Source organism: Rhagoletis pomonella, unplaced genomic scaffold (genome assembly GCF_013731165.1).
Source record: "Rhagoletis pomonella isolate Grant_MI unplaced genomic scaffold, Rhpom_1.0 Rhpom_scaffold_00003, whole genome shotgun sequence".
NCBI classification, from domain to species: Eukaryota; Metazoa; Arthropoda; class Insecta; order Diptera; family Tephritidae; genus Rhagoletis; species Rhagoletis pomonella.
Genome location: NW_023458557.1, coordinates 96515238 through 96533825, shown reverse-complemented (window position 1 = coordinate 96533825; position 18588 = coordinate 96515238). Strand labels below are relative to the sequence as shown.

Below are 18588 nucleotides of genomic sequence, written 5' to 3'. Positions count from 1 at the left end.
TCTATTTGCACCCCCCCCCCCCCCCCCCCCCCCCCCCCCCCCCAAAAAAAAAAAAGAATCATTGTTCCAGTTTTTATTAGAATTTATCTGTATAGATTTTTGCAAGCCTTCTAATGATTTATATTCGTTTGGTTGTCCAATCTGCTTATCAATAAGAAAAGTTTGTATAGGGCTACTTTCCTCAATATTTTCCAATAATTCTCTTCTCAGATCATCATCACAGAGGCACTTCTCTCAAATCTCATAAATACTTGTCCAAATAATCCAGGAATCTTATCTTCTAGACAATATTTACATGCCAAGTAATGTCTATCTGCAAAATTATTATACAGAAAAGTTCGCACAGATCAAGCTGTAGACCAACAGAATCCAAAACAAAACCGCTCTCGCACTTTGTAAAACTATATCATTAATTTTATGACAAAAAGTATAAAAATATATACTAATGAAAATAATTTTATTAGTCAAAAAAAATAACCTGCTTTTCTAATTTTTCCGACTAATATGCATAATGAAAACAACAAGACACTTTAATATGTTAGGTAAAAAAACTTTTACACCATTAAAAAATACTGAAGATTCCTCACAAACACAAAGTGGTCATTCAGGGATTCCAGGTAAAGAAAATCACAAACTGAGTAAGAGACGTGGGCGTTCTGTTACAGACAAAGGTAATAATGCACCAAAAGGTGTGCGCATGGATGCCAATGTCAAAGAAGGTTCAGAATTTCCTAGCGATTTACAAGATGAACCAGGACATGATGAATTGCGCAATGCTTATCAAACTAGTCGATGCATTCCTCATCATTTGATTGAACTTATGTATCAATTAGACTTGTCGGTGCTGTGTTTACTTAGAAGGTCTACGTATGAATATAAATACCCTTTATTATCATTAGCATTTGAAGATTCTGAAATTGATAAATTTAAAAATATTGTCATTTGTTATAAAAAGAAGTCTATTCATATACAAATTGAAAATGTAGACAAATATTATGTAGATAATGATATTGGTTATGCTAGGTTATTTACTAAAGAGAAAGAAACACGAAGTTTTTTTATTAATGATTACTTCGATAGTTTTGTTAAACATCTAATCTCTAAACCAAATAATATAAAATATCTTGTTATTTATACTAATTTAGGCTTGGATCTTACAAAGGAAGAGAAATTGAAACAAGGGCGATCCTGGAGTTTTTATCCTTTTAAATTCGATGCCATAAATATGGAAAAATGTGGTATATTAAAAGACTTTTTGTTTACAAATTATAATGAGGAAGGACGTGTCCTTTATCAATTTTCGCAAGAGGAAACAACAAGAGAAGAACTTTTCAAGCGACTAGAATTTTCATCTGCTGCACAAAAAGTAATAGAAGAAAGAAACATTTCTCAGGAAAAGGTAAAAGAAAATTTTTTAGATAAATTAGTATTTGCAGTTAATCAGCCTAATAGAGAAGAACTGAACAACATTGTTAAAAGTGAAATAAAAAATAGTAAAGTTCAAGACAACTATATAGCATTACAAGAAAGAATATTATGCGATTTAACAGCTCCAGAAAAACTTGGACCTGGCATTATATATGAATTCAATTTATTAATGTCCTTCTTGCATGACATGTTTTTGCATAAGAATATGTTTTTCATAAACTCTGAAGGGAAAAGCCGTGATACGCCTAATCATATTATTATTAACCGTAAAGATAGAATTACTTACGTAAAGGCTCATAATGCAGATAGAGTTATTGGTAATAGTCAGTTATTTCCCTCCAGAACACAGGAAAGGAAGAGTAAGATTTCTGTTAATAAGCATTTTACTCTTTTCATTGAAGAATTAGAAAAGGATAAGAATATAGAATATTTTATTATCTATACTAATACATGTCTAGATCTTACAGAAGAAAATAGATTAAAAAAAGGGCAATCCAAGGATTTTCATCCTTTAAAATTTGATAGTATAGATATTCAAAAGAAGAAGTATAAAATTTTAAGAAATTGTTCGTGTATAGATAAAAATGGCCTTTATCAATTTTCACAGGAAGAAACAACCAAACTTTCAAGTCTATTAAAGCTTCCGTCTTCTTTCCAAAGGGAAAAAGAAGAAGAAAGACTCTCTGATGAGAATGAAAAAGAAATAAAAGAGAAATTTTTAGATAAACTAATATTTGCAGTTAATCAGCCTAATAGAGAACAACTGAACAACGCTATAAAAAATGAAATAGAAAATAAGTCTAATAAAGTTCCGTATAATTACGAAGAATTACATGAAATAGCCTTACGTTGGTCAGAATCTCATGAATTTGGCCATATTACAAAAGGAATAATGGAAAAGCTTTTGGGAGATATAAAAAGTAATAGATCTAGTTATCCGGAAATTCAAGATAAAAACATTAATGAAGAAATAAAATTTGCTAGAAGTGTGGTTGGTAGAGAAGGGACGCCTGCATTTAATCAGTTCTTAGATTTTTTAATCAAAGGAGAAGGAAAAAAATATCTAAAAGTTCTGAAAGGAAAAGGAATAAATCTACCTAATATGTCCAGCATTTTGAATAGAGCAGGAAATAATGCTGTGCAAGCTTTTAAAGAGTTATATGATCTTTGGTTTGATGTAAAAGGAAATAAAACACAATATTTAAAATCTCTAGAAGATGAAGGAGTAAATCTAGCTAGGATGTCCAGTGTTTTGAATGGAGCAGGAAATAATGCTGCAAAAGCTTTTAAAGACTTATACGATATTTGGTTTGATGTAAAAGGAAATAAAACACACTATTTAAAAGCTCTAGAAGAGGAAGGAGTAAATCTAGCTAGGATGTCCAGTGTTTTGAATGGAGCAGGAAGTAATGCTGCGAAAGCTTTTAAAGATTTATATGATCTGTGGCTTGATACGAAAGGAACTAAAACACAATATTTAAAAACTCTAGAACATGAAGGAGTAAATCTACCTAATATGTCCAGTATTTTGAATGGAGCAGGAAATAAGGCTGCGAAAGCTTTTAAAGATTTATATGATCTGTGGTTTGATACGAAAGGAAATAAAACACAATACTTAAAAACTCTAAAAAAGGAAGGAGTAAATCTACCTCATATGTCCAGTATTTTGAGTGGAGCAGGAACTAATGCTGCAAATGTTTTTAAAGAGTTATATGATCTTTGGTTTGATGTAAAAGGAAATAAAACACAATATTTAAAAGCTCTTGAGGAGGAAGGAGTAAATCTAGGTAGGATGTCCAGCATTTTGGGTAGAGCAGCAGCTAATGCTGCAAAAGCCTTTAAAGACTTGTACGACCTTTGGTTTGATGCAGAAGGAGAAAAGACACAATATTTAAAAACTCTAGAGAAGGAAGGAATAAACCTAACTAATATATCCAGTATTTTGCATGGAGCAGCAGCTAATGCTGCAAAAGCTTTTAAAGACTTATATACTCTTTGGTTTGATGTAGAAGGAAAGAAAAAACAGCATTTAAAGCACTTTATTAAGAAAAATAATGAGGAAAAAAGTTTTACGATACATAACTTATCCAGTATTTTAAATGGGGCAGGAGCTAATGTTAAAGATGCTTTTGAAAAATTGCATAGTGTTTGCTTTAACAACAAAGGAGAAAGAACAGTACTTTTAGATGATTTCTATAATGCAGATTTTGAGCCAAGTAACTTGTCCTGCATATTATGTGGAGCAGGAGTTCGTGCTTCCTCTATTTTAAAGAGATTGCACTGTGTTTGTTTTGATCACGAAGGAAAAAGAACAGGACTTTTAGATGATTTCTATAATGCAGGTTTTAGACCGGGTGATTTGAGCAATATATTGAGTGGAGCAGTAGATAGTTTAAAGGAATTTCATGATTTTTGTTTTACGGGAGAAACAAAAAAATATTTAAATCATTTTTTAAATGAGAAAGAAGGTTTTACGCTGAGTAATTTATCTGATATATTGCATGGAACAAGAGCTAATGTTTGTCCTGTTTTAAAAGATTTTCATGATGTTTGTTTTGACGAGACAGGAAACAAAACACAGCTTTTAGATGATTTCTATAATGCAGGTTTTAGATCGGATGATTTATCCAATACATTATCTATGGCAGGAAATAACGCCACTTCTGTTTTAAGGAATTTTCATAAATTATGTTTTAGTAAAGATAATTATTTAGATCATTTCTTAGCTGAGGAAGAACTTTTTACTCCGAAAGATTTATCTAGGATATTACGTGGAGTAGGAATGAATATTTCTTCTATCTTTGTAAAACTGCATGATCTATGTTTTGATAAGTCAGGAAACAGAACAGATTACTTAGATAGTCTTATCAAAAATAGAACGTCAAATAAAATTCTTGATGTATTATATGAAAGAGTTAGAAAAGCGTCTTCTACTTTCTTAAATGGTATACCATTTCAACAACAAGATATTAGTATAGGAGAAGAAAGCGAAATGAAGTATGATGATGAAGAAGAGTATATGGGTTCAGGTAATCAGAATAAAAGTAGCACAAAGCAAAAAGTTAGTCTAAAACAAAGCAATTCTAGTTCCCATAAGAGAAAAGTCGAAGAAATATTTAGTTCAAAACAGAAACGTAAACGTCTGTCAAGTAAGCACTACACTTTTCGATATTTCGATTCTATCGAGTAGGTGTATAATGTCAAGTTAGCACTACATACCATTTTTTCCTAAAAATCGAAAGCTACAAATTCCATAACATATTTATAACAACAAAGCTACAATTAATGCCGTTTTAACATTTTCAATACCTCAATTCTATCGACTAGGTGTATGGTGTCAAGTTAGCACTACATACCACTCATTGCGGGCAGAAAATACAATTACAATACAGGAACTTCACACTGCTGGAAGAGCAGAACATTTCTATGTATATTAAAAAAAAATAAATAAAATATTTAAAAAAAAAAGATAAAATAGGTTTTGAATTGAATAGTTAAAAAGTAAAAAAAGTAGATATGTCTATTAAAAATAGAAATGCATTAAAAAAATTATATTAAAACTAAAAAATTAAAAGCGGAAAACAATAAATCTAATAAGACTGAAATATGTACGTATATTGAAAATATTGTTAACTTTAGATTACAATTTTTTCATATAATATTCATTTTATTTTTATATACATATCTATGGATGTGCATAGTACATTAGTATAATGTATGTATACTTCACTGTAAATTTAATTCATAATTACTTAATAATGCCCAGTTACAGTACAACGGGTAAAAAGATATAAAATATATAAGAAAATACCTCTCAATTAAAATTTAATTAGTTTTAGTTAATTAAATTGTTATTTAAAAAAAAAACAAAATTTGAATTTTATAAGCCACCACTTTTAATTTCTGTAATTGCATATATGTATGTAGTAATGTCGGCAGCGATTGTAATTGACGTTAGCAGTGTCGCTGGCACCGGCAGCAACTTCCTCCAAGACCAACAACCTTTGGCAAAAAGCAATAATAGTAGCAGCAACAATAACAATGCCAATAATACGCATACTAATGGTAGTTCAACAACCACGGTAACAAGCAGCACGGGCACCAACACGGAGGCAATATAATGTGTAAGCGATGATTCGGATGTGGAAGAAATGTGGCCCAATTCTCAAGGAAATTACAGATACCCGTGAGGCAGCAGCTACCGCAGCAGTAGCATATAAAAAAAAAATGTTTACATGCTTAGAAGGTGCAGCAATTCAGTCCCGTCTACCCTTCGATAAGATGACATCAAATGAGGCCGCCTGTTTTTCTGACATCACCAAGACAGGTTTGGTGGCACAGCATGTTTTCCTGAACATACGCAACCACCTTTTGCAAATGTCGATCGAGAATTCAAAGCAGCAGCTTATTATAGAAAACGCTATAAAAGATATAGAGCCACCATTCGATAGCGATCCGAACCTGATGAAGCGCGTACATTCGTTCCTTGGAGCGAAATGGTTTTATTAACTTTGGCATTTTTTAAACGTTTAAGTCCCCTACCAAGAAGTTGAGCAAAGTTATAGTAATTGGAGCAGGAAACTCAGGGTTAGGGGCTGCCCAACAACTACAGCGATTCGGTATGGATGTCATTGTGTTAGAAGCGCGCGATCGGGTTGGCGGCCGTATTGCTACTTTTCGCAAGAACAATTATATTGCTGATTTAGGCGCTAAGGTAACAGATATTTGGGGCAGTCCAATTACTATACTAAGCCAACAAATTGGAATGGAGATGGTGCCGATTAGGCAAGCATGTCCGCTATATGGAGTTAGTGGAAAACATGTGCCCAAGCATAAGGACGATATGGTGAGCAGAAATAATACGTAGTAAATATAGTTTATTTTATAAATATTATTGTTTTCAGGTGGAACGTGAATTCAATCGACTTCTTGATTCCGCCCGTTATCTGTCTCACCAGCTAGACTTTAACTACGCCAGCGATGATCCTATCTCATTGGGCCGAGCACTTGAATGGATCATTAAGGTGCAAGAGAAGGCGTCAAAGAAAAACACGTGCAACACTTGTTCTTGGTGTTTTAGCGGCTACTAAGCCCCGCTCGGGCCGTTCATCCGTCAACGTTGTCGTCTGTTTCAGCTAAGGGGAGGCTCAGGAAGTGTGCGACTTCAACAGTGGTTGTCCATAAGTACAGGGGCGTCAGTTGCATGGGGTCACGTGCAACACTTGACGATGCTCGCTAAAGCACAACGTGCGGCTATCGCATGTCAAAATACAAACCTATAAAGGGACACATTCAAAACTCATAAAATCACGTCCACAGCGCATGCGCTATGGATTGAATACGAGTTTGCAATACGTTCCACTCATTTTGAATGGACCAAAGCCTGTAAGGAGTATGATGAACTTATCAAAGAAGAAAAAGCACTGCAAGCTAAATTGAAGGAAAATGCAAGCAACCCTCCTAGGTATGTGCAATAATTTAAATTTTGACTTTTTTGCAAACTAATGTTCCTATTACTTTCCCTAGTGATGTTTACCACTCCTCTAAGGATTGTCAAATACTGGACTGGCACTTTGCGTTTCTGGAGTTTGCCAATGCCACAACACTCAGTATTCTATTCCTTAAGCATTGGGATTAAGATGATGATTTCGAGTTCACACAATAGCTTTGACGGAAGGTTTAGATATACGCGTGAATACCGCCGTAAAAATGATTAAATATTTTCATACTGGCGTGGAAATTGTGAATGAAAACCTGAAGACAAACAATTCTGCCGTTACATACAAGGCAGACATCGCGCTCTGCACTCTAACGCTAGGTGTGCTAAAGATAGCCACCACCAAAGTGCAATCACAACAAGCAAATACCGTAAAGTTTGAGCCACCATTACCCGATTTGAAGCTATCAGCTATACAGCGATTAGGATTTCAAGTTTAATTAAGTAATTTTAAATAATCTAGTTTAATAGTCAATAGTTGTGTATTGATATATGTATGCTTACCTATACATATACACTCGGTCTTTTTTTATGCGGTACATGCGTTCCTCAGAAAGCCGCATAAAAAAGTTCTTTAGTTTCATACAAAAACAGGGGATGCGTTCCAGCATTTACAAAAACCGCTTAAATTCAGATATTCCATGTAAAAAATTCTAAAACCGCATAAAAAATCCAGTGAGGCAATATTAAGCAAACAAAAAAAAAAACAATTTATTTCTTCACTTCAACACTTATTATTCCATGTAAAACTGAACATTAATGAAATCAATAAAATTGTATCTGTATTTTAACCAAAAACAAAAACACCACAATAAATACATGAATTGTGTAAAAATACAAAGACAAATTATTTATCAGAAGAATTGTCTCTAATTCACTGAAAAAAGTGAAAAAAAACTCTCGAAAAAGCAAAATAGCTACAGCCAAAAAATGGTTTAAAAATCCGTATAAATTCAAATCCGCATAAAAATAAACAGCATAAGAAAAGAGACCTAAGTGTACATAAAAGCAGATAGAATCTATAAAATTTTGCAAGGTTGTAAGAAAACTAAATTTTTGTAAACCCTAATAATTAATTTTTAACTCTTAATAAATATTAAAAGAAGGGTAAATCGATTACCTTTCTTTTGATTATAATGTCATTGAAATCGCTTAACTTTTTTATAAAAATTTTGCAACTTTTGAGAAAACTGATAACACCAATCGAAAGACCTTATTTCAAAATATATAACTGCATCTAGAACTAAAAATGGGCAAAATTGCGCTTACGACAATCTTTTACCCAGGCGAGACGATATATCAAAAGAATGGTAAATCGATTACTTTTCTTTTGATTGTAATGTCTTTGAAATCGCTTAACTCTTTAATAAAAAATTTTGCAACTTTTGAGAACACATACATATATGTAAGCAGGGAAAAGGTCCTAAAATTTTGTATACTTTCGAAAACATGTACAAAGGAAATATAAATGAAAGGAATAATAAATAATAATGAAGGAATAAAGCAAATAAAAATAGTTGTTTTCTGCCCTGCTCTTTTAAAAGCTAAATAAATGCAACGAAGATTTTATTTTTTCAACCACAGAATTAATTTAGTTTTTAGTATACTTTTGGGTAATTTGGCTTATAAATTTTATGAATTAAATTCATTATGCATTTATAGGCTTTTTTAGTGTACATTCAATTAATGGCACGAAAAGGACTCAGAATGGCGCCAAAAGAAGCATGATGAAGCAATCGCGCTGATTCAATGCGCTGATACCGGTCATGGCGCTGGCTTCATGGTATCAGCGCCAGAAAATTTGCTGCGTTACCCAGGCCTATTTGGCCACAATCGACTATGTTCCCTACGCAGTCAGAGAACTTAGACTCTGCCCAAATGTTCCACTACGATCCAAACAAGAAAAACTAGTTTGTTTACATCTTTATTGTTGTAAAATGCAGTTTTAATTTTGGAGAGAAGGGAGAGAAATTTCCCAAAGTACCAGAGTTCCATCTTAAAACACTGTTCCTGCTGCAGTCACTTTTCGGAATTCTTCAGATCGATTAACGAAATTACTTGCAAAGCCAAGTCTGATTACACTTTCTGTTTCTTTTATGTCAACAATTAAGAGCATATTTATTATTGAAGACTTAAAATCCCATCCTGTATATGTATATATTTTTTTAATTACAACACTTTGTCGCTTTTAATTTAACGTTGTACAACACTACAGGCAAAGACAGTGTAAAGAAGAAATGTGAAAATAGCAGCTGTTTGTTTATTTGATATTCGCGAATTGCAGCAAATGCAAAAAATCCGTATTCAAACGAAAGCGGAGAAAATGCACCAGCGAAAAGTTATTAACTTTTATTAAATCTGGGAGATCTCTCTAAAAATGACAAAAGTATAACTAAAATTATATCACCGGGACTAGCTGGAAAGGCGGGGAGTGCGTGAAAAGTGAAAAATTGTTGGAAGTAGAGGTGAAATATATAAAAAAAAGTCGAGGATTATTATAGGTAACGTCACGCAATCGCGGTTGGTGAAGTCATAGCGTTCATACATATGTGGAAATCCTAAATTATAAATGTGTAATGGAATTTGAGCAATGAAGAAGTCCCTTTAATCAACGTTATGTGATTGATATAATTTGTTATAACTGCTTGGCATTGATTTAAGCTGGTGAACGAAAAAAAATGATATATGCACATTGGTTAAACGGTGACTTGTTTTTAAAAGTCAGGAAAGATTGAAAATGATTTCTGTTTAGTGGCACTGCTAGTTGGATGTGTACTTGCTTTGATCATTTCTTGATGGGAGCGGCTTTGACATTGTATAAGGTATTAAACTGCATATTCCCGTGTGAAAATCACTACTCAACCCACATTCAACAGAAATTTTAGGAAAATTTTGATATAGTGCACTCGAGCGAAAAAACGAGTTATGAGGGGTGTTAAGAGGACGGTATCCACATTCTAAAAGTAAAGATCCCAGACCGCAGACGCTATTATTTAAAAATTAATTAACTGACTAGTTCATCCACTCTATTAAAACAGTATTTCTGCGTGTAATTTCTTTCTGCCTAGACGGCTTTCGGCCGCGCTTAGAGATCATAGCCCTCGAATTCTCCTTTTTGTGCTGCCGAAGAATAGTGGCATAAGTATTTTTGGGCAGAACTTCTTTCTGCGTAGGCGGCCATTGGCCAAAGTGATATAGTTAAAGGAACCCTCCCCCAACATCCCCTTAAAAATTACATTAAAAAAAACCTAGTATATTTTGAGAAAAATCAAATAGGTCATTATAGCGAATTCAACCCCAAATTTTAAGCTTAGATAATAGTGAAACTGTAGTGAATATTGTTAAATCGAATTGACAATTTCGCAAAACGTTTAGTTCTTTAACGGAATTCTTGTTAAGTGCAGACCCAAACGGAAAACCTGTGCAGCTTTTTGTCCATAAATTAATAATAAAAATGTTTATATGACTACATATATACAGTCGTTCACAAAATAATTAGAGTACTATATTTTGACCATTTTTTTTTAATTTTTCTTTTATTTATTTAATGCTTATTAATTTTTTATAAAAGTGTAGCTCATTATCTAAATTATAAAAATTCACAAATTTTCACTACAATTTTTATTCAGAATTTTTAGAAAAAAACTATTTACAGTGGTTTTCATATATGTACCTACATACATACATAAGTAGAGACACGATTTCTTGACAAGTTTTCGCAATTTTTTAAATTTATTTTGCTACAAAGATATACATATCGTTGTTTAAAGTACAAAACCGCGTATCGTCATTCTGCAAAACCGCGTAACTGATATTTTTTTGCCAAAAATTGGATTTGCTCTAACTAGGTCTTGGCCTAATCCTCGTCAATTCGTCTTGAAATATACTAGCCAGAAATGCGATTGCTTTATTGCGCGCTTTTGCATTATCTTGATACGCGACTTTGCATTTTGGTGATACCTACGCGATTTTGTACTTTAAACGACGATATTAGTTCAAACAATAACCTTTTAACTCGAAAGTTTCAAACTTTGTGAAGGATATGTATGTATGCAAGTACATTGCAACTCGACGAATTTCAAAAAAAAAATTCATCAAAATTCCAAACTTTTCAATAAGAATTTCTAAGAATTCGCCTTAATTGTTAATTTTTTTCTGATGATTTTACGCATTTTTTCCATATAAAATATTCTCGAAATTTTTTATATGAAAGAACCACAGAAAATATTAAAAATCGAAGGAATTCTAAGCCGATTCAAACTTCCACAATGCTATACTAATTGAATGCGCTATAAAACTGCATAACAGATTTTTTTTCAGAAATTCTGATTGATTGGTTTGATTTGACATATATTTTAGTAAAAAAAAAAAAAACATTGCGAAAACTTGTAAAAAAAGTAAAGGACCTACTTACATATATGACAACCACTGTAAAAAAAGAAGTGGCCCTACTTATATGACAACTACTGTAAATACAACAGTGAAATGCTCGAAATATGTAACTATCCTGCAGGCATTTGATTTTAACTACTTTAAAATGCAATTGTTTTAAAGCACTTCAAAGTCGGTATGTTTCGTGTGAAAGCGCTTTCGTTCTGCACTTCGTATGGGCTTTTTCTTACGGGCTACAAAACCTGCATACTCGAAAATTATTTATGGTGATTTCGTTTCTACCAAAAAATTTCACCTTTTGATTGCCCCTTTCTCTTTTTGTGTTCGAGTTTAAATTAAAATTTTGTGTTCGTTTCTTAAAATGTCACACTCTTGTAAGGGAAAAAGGCAGATTCTCAGCCCTGTGAAGCTATGTCAGGTGAGATGGTTGCCCTCAAAATCAGATGGTTGTTTAAAACGACGATAGCTAGACAAGGACAATAAGCCAAAAACATGCCATTTTGCAGGGTTCAGTGTAACATCAAACACAATTTGCACTGGGGAAGGGCAACATTTTTTGGAAGAAACAAAATCACCATTAGAAACTCTAAATAAAAATTTTGAAGTTTTGATTAAAATTGTTTGAATTTTTGTAACTTTATATAAAGTGTGAAATCTTGATTTCTATGGTTTATGTTATAGAATGAACTATGTTTTCATAAATAATTTCTGAAAAAAATTGTTCATGAAAATAATTGTGAATTTTATATTACAACAAGGTCTACATTTACATTTGACACGAACTGTATGTACATACCAGGGAAATCAACTCGTGGGGAACTCCCTGGGAATTTGAGATTGCGTGGGGAATCAGGGTATGGACTGTTTTTTGTGCGGATGATGAACTCCTTTTTGTGAGGAATTAGGTGTTAACTAACTTATTCTTTTTTGCTTCACAAATTTCATAATGAGGTAAAAAAGTCGCATAAGAAATGCGACTGCAACTAAAAGTACTGATTATGCAATCCTGCAAATTATACAAATTACCGTAGATATAACGAATAAACCCACTTTTTTTATGTGGAAGAAAACCCCAACACTTACGGAAAAAAAATATTAAAACTAAAATTTTTAGCCACTTGAAACTTGCACTTTCTAGAATTGAGTGGGCTACAAAACTGCATACTCAAAATCTTTCTAGAAAATCTAATCAAAAAGCTCGATATTTTTACGAAAGTTTATAGATTTTTTTTTTTAATATTACACAAAGTTTAAGCTTGGATTTATACGGTTTTATTAAAGAATTAACTATATTTGTATAAAAAAAAGCAAATTAATAACAAAAAAAAATAAAATAAATAATTATTGTGAAAACTTGTCAAATTTGGCGACCACTGTGTATGTGTGTAAGCATTATATGTAAATTTTTTTCTTTTTTTGTTAACTAACTTTATAAAAGTTTGGTTTGGTCTATGAATACATATATACACTGCCGGAACGAAGTATTGGCACAGCAAATTTTTCACAATATTTATTTATTTATTTTCCGCTAATTTCGTATAAAAATATGGTTTATTCTACAACAAAAAACTAAAAATATAATTCCTAAACCTTGTGCAAAACTTGCGAAAATTCAGCAAATTTTCATCAAAATTTTCTACTTTTTAATCAGATTTTTTGAGTATGCAGATTTGTAGCCCAATCAATTTTATTATAATAAAGTGCAAGTTTTAAGTAGCTGGGAATTACCGTTGATTTTTGACAATTTTTTTTTCACGCAGTCTCTTCCATAAAACAAATTTTTTTCGAAAATACTTTATATGGAAAAAATGCAAAACACCTTCAACAAAAAAATTCTCAAAAATCAACGCGATTTTTGACTAACTCCGAACTTGCATTTTTTTACTAGAATTTAATGGGCTGCAAAACTGCATACTCAAATTCTAAAAAATCTAGTAAATAAATTGAACATGTTGATGAAAATTTGCTGCATTTTCGCGACTTTGCACAAAGTTTAGGAATTATATTTTTATGTTTTTTGTTGTTGAATGAACCATATTTTTATACAAAATTGGCGGAAAAATGTTAGAATAAAAATTGTTGCATATATTGTAAAAAAAATTTGCTGTGCCAATACTTTGTTCCGGCAGTGTAGCTGAATTTCATAAAAAAAAAAATTAAAAATAAACAGACAGACCAGAAATATGTACACATTAATACACACACATTTTTTTTGGAAATAAGAAGATATCCATGGGTGGGGAATTTTACGAAATTTCCCACAAAATCGGGGAATTTCATTGTCGAAATCGGGGAATTCTCAAAAACGAGTTGGCGACCTTGGTACATACATACATACGACATTAATAAAATATTATATTATAAAGAAATGAAAAAGCAATAAGTACATATTGAAGATAACTAAAATGTAAATAGCTATTAAAATTATTAAGCAAATGCAACATTTTCATATACAAACTCCCATTTCTATGCAGAATAAAAATATTATGATAAATATTTTTATTTCGCGAAATAGGTATGTTTGTATACGTAAATACATACATACATATGACTGAATAAATAAATGAAATCTGCCCAAATTCATTTAACGAATTTCAAAGCATAAAACAAAAGTAAGTATACATATGTATGTATAAACAGCAGTATGACATCAGCAGCATCCAACTCATCAATGCCACTCTCAGTGCGAACCCAAACTAAAGGAACAATAAGCACCAGCAAGCAATTGGCATAAATTGGAAAAGCAAGTAAAATGAGTAGGGAGGCAATAACCGCAACACCGACTTCGTTTGCATGCTAAGCATTGCTCGCTGCAAATTTAAATTATTTAAGTTAAAAGGCGGCACTCGACGTTAAAAGCAGAGCACTTAAGCGACGCGGAAGCGGTGGCACACACTCGACAGCCAACGGCAAATAGCGAAATGTCAGCAGTAAAGACGCGGCCCCAATAGCGCAACGTCGAGTGTTGGCAATATAAATTACCCAACAACTGCAGTCGTGCCGTTAAAAATATACTTAAAAAGAAACAAAAAAAAAAACCAAATAAAAAGTAAAAGTAGCTAAAAATCGAATTTCAATAAATTAAAGCAAAAAAGGAACCAATAGGATTAGAATTGTATACAATTCTCTAAGTAACTAAATAAATTACAAGCTTCGCGCGTGCCCAAAAAAGAAAACAAAAACACGGTACGACGTCGACGAAACCATTTGACGTTCTCTGCCTTATTCGACATTATTGAAATTTCTTGCTCTCTGCCTCCAGCTCTCTATTAGTCGGGAGATTTGCATTTTCCACACTTTCTTGCTGTTGCTTTGTTAACGTAAATTTTACGTGAATTCTTTGAATGCCCCACCACACTGCCATGGTGGCCGATAGCGAATTTCAGCTACGCGATTTCGATGGCGAAACCGAAGACTCTGACTCTGAGACTGAATTACTCATACGCCACAACGGACGCGGCCAACAAACGAAGCGAAGCGGGAGCATTGCCACCTCACGCTACTATCTCCATGATTACTCAACATCGCAGCCGACGACGTCAGTGGCTTCATCGTCGTCTATCAGCGGCAAAGCGACGGGCTTCCTCAGCCATTTGTTTGGCAACACAACGAACAGTCTTGGCCGCGCTGCCGGGCAAGTACGTCTCAGAAATGAACGTAGTCGCGAGCGCGATAAATACGCTGCCGCTAGTGCAAGAACGCAAAATCAACAAATACAACAACAGCAAGCAAGAACAGCGGGATATAATTTTGGCGGTTTTGATACGGGATTGGGTACGTCTGCGAAACTGGCGAAATTGGCGCAGACAACGCAAACGTCGTATCGCGGTGGCGGTGGTGCGACGAGTGGCGGGGTGGGAAGCGGTGTCACGGAGTCTGTAGCACTTGGTGTACGTAGCCAAAGTGGTGGCGGCGTTGGCGGTGCACATAAACGTTTCGAAACAACAGGCGCCACGGTCGCGGCTAGTGAAAGTGCTAGTGGGGGTGGCGGTATCGGCGGTGGGGCGGGTGTTGTGCTACAGCAGACAGTCTTAGATGCTGAGAACGGTTCGACGACCGTATATTACCAGAAAAATCGACGACGCAGTAAGGGCAGATCGTTGGCAAATTTATGCAAAATGTGCCTATGCGGGTGAGTACCTACTACGAGAAAAAAAAAAATGAAAATATTTGGTTGGTGGAAAAATACTTTCCCTAAGTTATTTACGCGTACGCATGGTGGCTGCTGCTTAAGATGTTTTTTGGCGCAAATGGCTCGATATTATATATATATATATATATATTTTTTTATATCTTGTCAAACAAGCGAAACCGAGTGTGTGAGTGAACAGAAAGAAATGTACAAACAAACAAAGCTAACATAAAAAAGCGAGCTGTGTTGATTAGCGTCTGCCGCAATGTGAGAATTTCTTGCTAAAAAATTATGCAAATAAAAATAAGACGATTTTGTGTGCCACTTTCGCGTGAGTGAACAGACAATTTAAAAATACTTCATAAAACACAACAACAACTCGAATTAACTATAATATCTATGTACATACATAATTCACATAAAATATTCCATATGCTAAATGTGCTTAAAAATCTCAAAGCCTAAAAAATGTGTGAGCGTGAAAACTGCTGGCAAGTATGAAAATAGCATATAGCACAAGCAAATCTATAAAAAAGAGCAACAAATAAATAAAACAACCTCGTCGAAAGTTGTGTTAAGATTTTAAGTTTTAAATATGTTAATAGCAAACAAAATCTTTTTAAGACAAGGTTTCTAAATATGGACAAAATCGAATCAATAATATCTTGACTACTGCGCCACCTACCTGAAAATTGCTTTTAGGAGTTGCTCCCTTTTATGTAAGTAATAAATATATGTATATACATATATATTATAAATATAAATTAAATCAAACCATAGAGGCTGGTTTTGGAAATATATCGACCCACGCGCCACCTACCATCTACATTTTTTGAAGAGTTATTTCCTATCGTGTAGTTAATATAAATTTCAAACAAATTTTGGGCCATATCCGTACAAAAATCAAAGTTTTTGTCTTTTGTATGAAAGCTGTCGAGTCGCATAAATAATGTCCAATTCGGATTCCTCGCACCTAAAAACCCCCAAATCGTATTTTCAGAGCAATCAAAAATCGGAAGAACTTCGCTCAAAACGGGTCCCGCCTAAAAATTTGAATTTGATACTACTCCATTAAATGTCCCACTTAACTTAGAAAAATGACTATCACCCCACTAAATTCAGCATACCCGAATTAACTTTACTAACTAGGTCGTCGGCCTGTTCAAAATGAAAAGATTTATGTTATTTATGGACAATTATATTCAACAATTTTATTGAGCTTAAAGAAAACACTTTGAGTTACATTTACAAGCTAAAAATTTTCATTAAAAACGGCCTTAAGCTCAATCAAATTGTTGAATAAAAAGTTTTACTTTCGTGCACAGTGTAGTTAAATGTTAAAGAAAACACTTTCGAGTTACATTTACAAGCTAAAATTGCATAAACAGGTTTGCCCTAAAATTATAGCAAACTGGCTATAAAAATTATAGCAAACAAAAATTTGCAAAGGTGCTAAAAAGGCGCTTGAATATTAAATAAGCAATAACTAACTAGCTATAATTTTATGGGGGAGTGTCTACCAGAGGTGCGCTCGACTTCTGTCATATCAATCTCAATGTTTACAAAGCAACCTTTAGCATCTCTAACGATTTCATGAGTGCATAGCATGCCATATGTTATAAGCTAGTGCTTTAGCCGTAATTTTATAAGAAAAAATAAAAGTATTAAATATTTATAGAAATATGTGTACATACATAGTTATCGATATGCACACACCGAATCTCTGCCGCAAAAATTGCTTCAAGCACTTGCTATAATTTTATAGCGACCGTCAAACCATTGTAAGACAAAGTGTTATAGCAATAATATTTATTAAATAAAAAATGCTTAGTTTATGTGTCTGTATCATGCATAAACTGCTGCGGGTCTTATTTTTTTTTTTTTTTTTTTTTTGAATCAACACCATTTTGTAAACAATCAAATGTAGTAATAATTCTGTGCGAAAAATAGCACAATCTCAATGTAAATATTTAGCTACGAATGCTTATGGCAGCTGGAATCGTCAAATGACTTTCAGCGTTAGACTAATGTTTATTGCCATGAGATTCGAAATTATGATATCATTAAAAGCGAAAATATATTTCATGTGGTCTGAATTAAAATAGTTCCAATATACTATATAGTACACATAGTATCAGTAGTGCGTTTATGTCTACCATATGTACATTGAATATATGGGGCGTTCCATACCAAAATGGACGGATTGATGGACAAACATAAATAATAAATAAATATGAAATTTGAGCTTGATTAATACATTTTTAAAATCTTAACAGCACAAAAATAAACCGATTTTATAGTTTTTGAAATATCTCAAGAACAAGGTGAGGAAAAAATTTGAAACAAATCACACATACAGACATCAAAATTCTCTATGAAAAGAAATATGTTTTACATTTTTTTTTCTTGAAAATTTCACATACAATTTTTCACTTACAAATTTTTTGTTTTTGTTATTTTGTGGCCTTATAATTTTTTGATAAAAAAAAACTACTTTTTGAAAATATGCCATCTCAAAAAAAAAATGGAAAAAAAATCACAATACAGGGTGCACTCTACAATAATTTGGGTAATGCCTTTTTTTCACAGCGAAGTTGAGTAAAATGAGTACATTACCAATTTTTGAATTTTTTTTTAGAAATTTTTGAGTATGCAGTTTTGTAGCCCATTAAATTTTAGTATAATAAAGTGCAAGTTTTAAGCAATTTCAAAACTGGCCTTAATTTTTTTTTTAATTTCCTTTGTTAACGGTTTTGCGCATTTTCTTCCATAGGGAAAAAGTGCAAAAAGCCGTCAACGCAATTTTGTAGTAGCTTAAAACTTGCACTTTATTATACTAGGATTTAATGGGCTACAAAATTGTATACTCAAAAAAAATTTAAAAAAAAATTTGAAAAATTTGTAAATTTGGTAATGTACTCATTTTACTCAACTTCGGTGTAAAACAAAATTCATAACTCAAATTATTGTAGAATGTACCTCGTAATACTATACTTAAATATTGCGCAATACTCAGAGCTACAATTGTGATTTTTTTCAATTTTTATGTTTGGATGGCATATTTTCAAAAACAAATTTTTTTTCATCAAAAAATTTGTATGTGAAAAAATTTTCAAGAAAAAAAAATAAAAAAAAATTT

At 32.8% G+C, this 18588-nt stretch overlaps 4 protein-coding genes and 1 pseudogene across 8 annotated transcripts in view; all 5 read left to right on the top strand.

The window, feature by feature from the left end:
- LOC118735880 overlaps positions 1–4900 on the top strand; it is a 5599-nt gene extending 699 nt beyond the window's left edge. For 3 of the 4 annotated variants that reach the window (XM_036465890.1, XM_036465891.1, XM_036465889.1), the window contains exon 2: positions 1146–4663. In XM_036465890.1, coding sequence (XP_036321783.1) covers positions 1226–4618 — 3393 coding nt within the window. In that variant the 5' untranslated portion in view covers positions 1146–1225 and the 3' untranslated portion in view covers positions 4619–4663. Of the gene's footprint in view, positions 1–1145; positions 4664–4755 lie in introns of those variants that run through there. The other variant, XR_004992654.1, reaches the window with a different exon arrangement.
- Positions 4901–5008: 108 nt separating this feature from the next.
- On the top strand, positions 5009–5558 carry LOC118735895 (virulence factor PGA16-like). The gene is made up of 2 exons (XM_036465916.1): positions 5009–5036; positions 5356–5558. Exon 2 carries the CDS (start codon positions 5358–5360, stop codon positions 5547–5549), a length of 192 nt encoding a protein of 63 aa, XP_036321809.1. The 5' UTR covers positions 5009–5036; positions 5356–5357; the 3' UTR covers positions 5550–5558.
- A 378-nt stretch (positions 5559–5936) lies between these two features.
- Positions 5937–6545, top strand: LOC118735894 (possible lysine-specific histone demethylase 1-like). The gene is made up of 2 exons (XM_036465915.1): positions 5937–6274; positions 6333–6545. Exons 1-2 carry the CDS (start codon positions 6050–6052, stop codon positions 6516–6518), a joined length of 411 nt encoding a protein of 136 aa, XP_036321808.1. The 5' UTR covers positions 5937–6049; the 3' UTR covers positions 6519–6545.
- Positions 6519–7636, top strand: LOC118736429 (annotated as a pseudogene).
- A 6263-nt stretch (positions 7637–13899) lies between these two features.
- LOC118735878 (probable phospholipid-transporting ATPase IIB) overlaps positions 13900–18588 on the top strand; it is a 46090-nt gene continuing 41401 nt past the window's right edge. Inside the window, exon 1 of one of the 2 annotated variants that reach the window (XM_036465882.1) lies at positions 13900–15449. In XM_036465882.1, coding sequence (XP_036321775.1) covers positions 14662–15449 — 788 coding nt within the window. In that variant the 5' untranslated portion in view covers positions 13900–14661. The remainder of the gene's footprint in view (positions 15450–18588) is intronic. The other variant, XM_036465884.1, reaches the window with a different exon arrangement.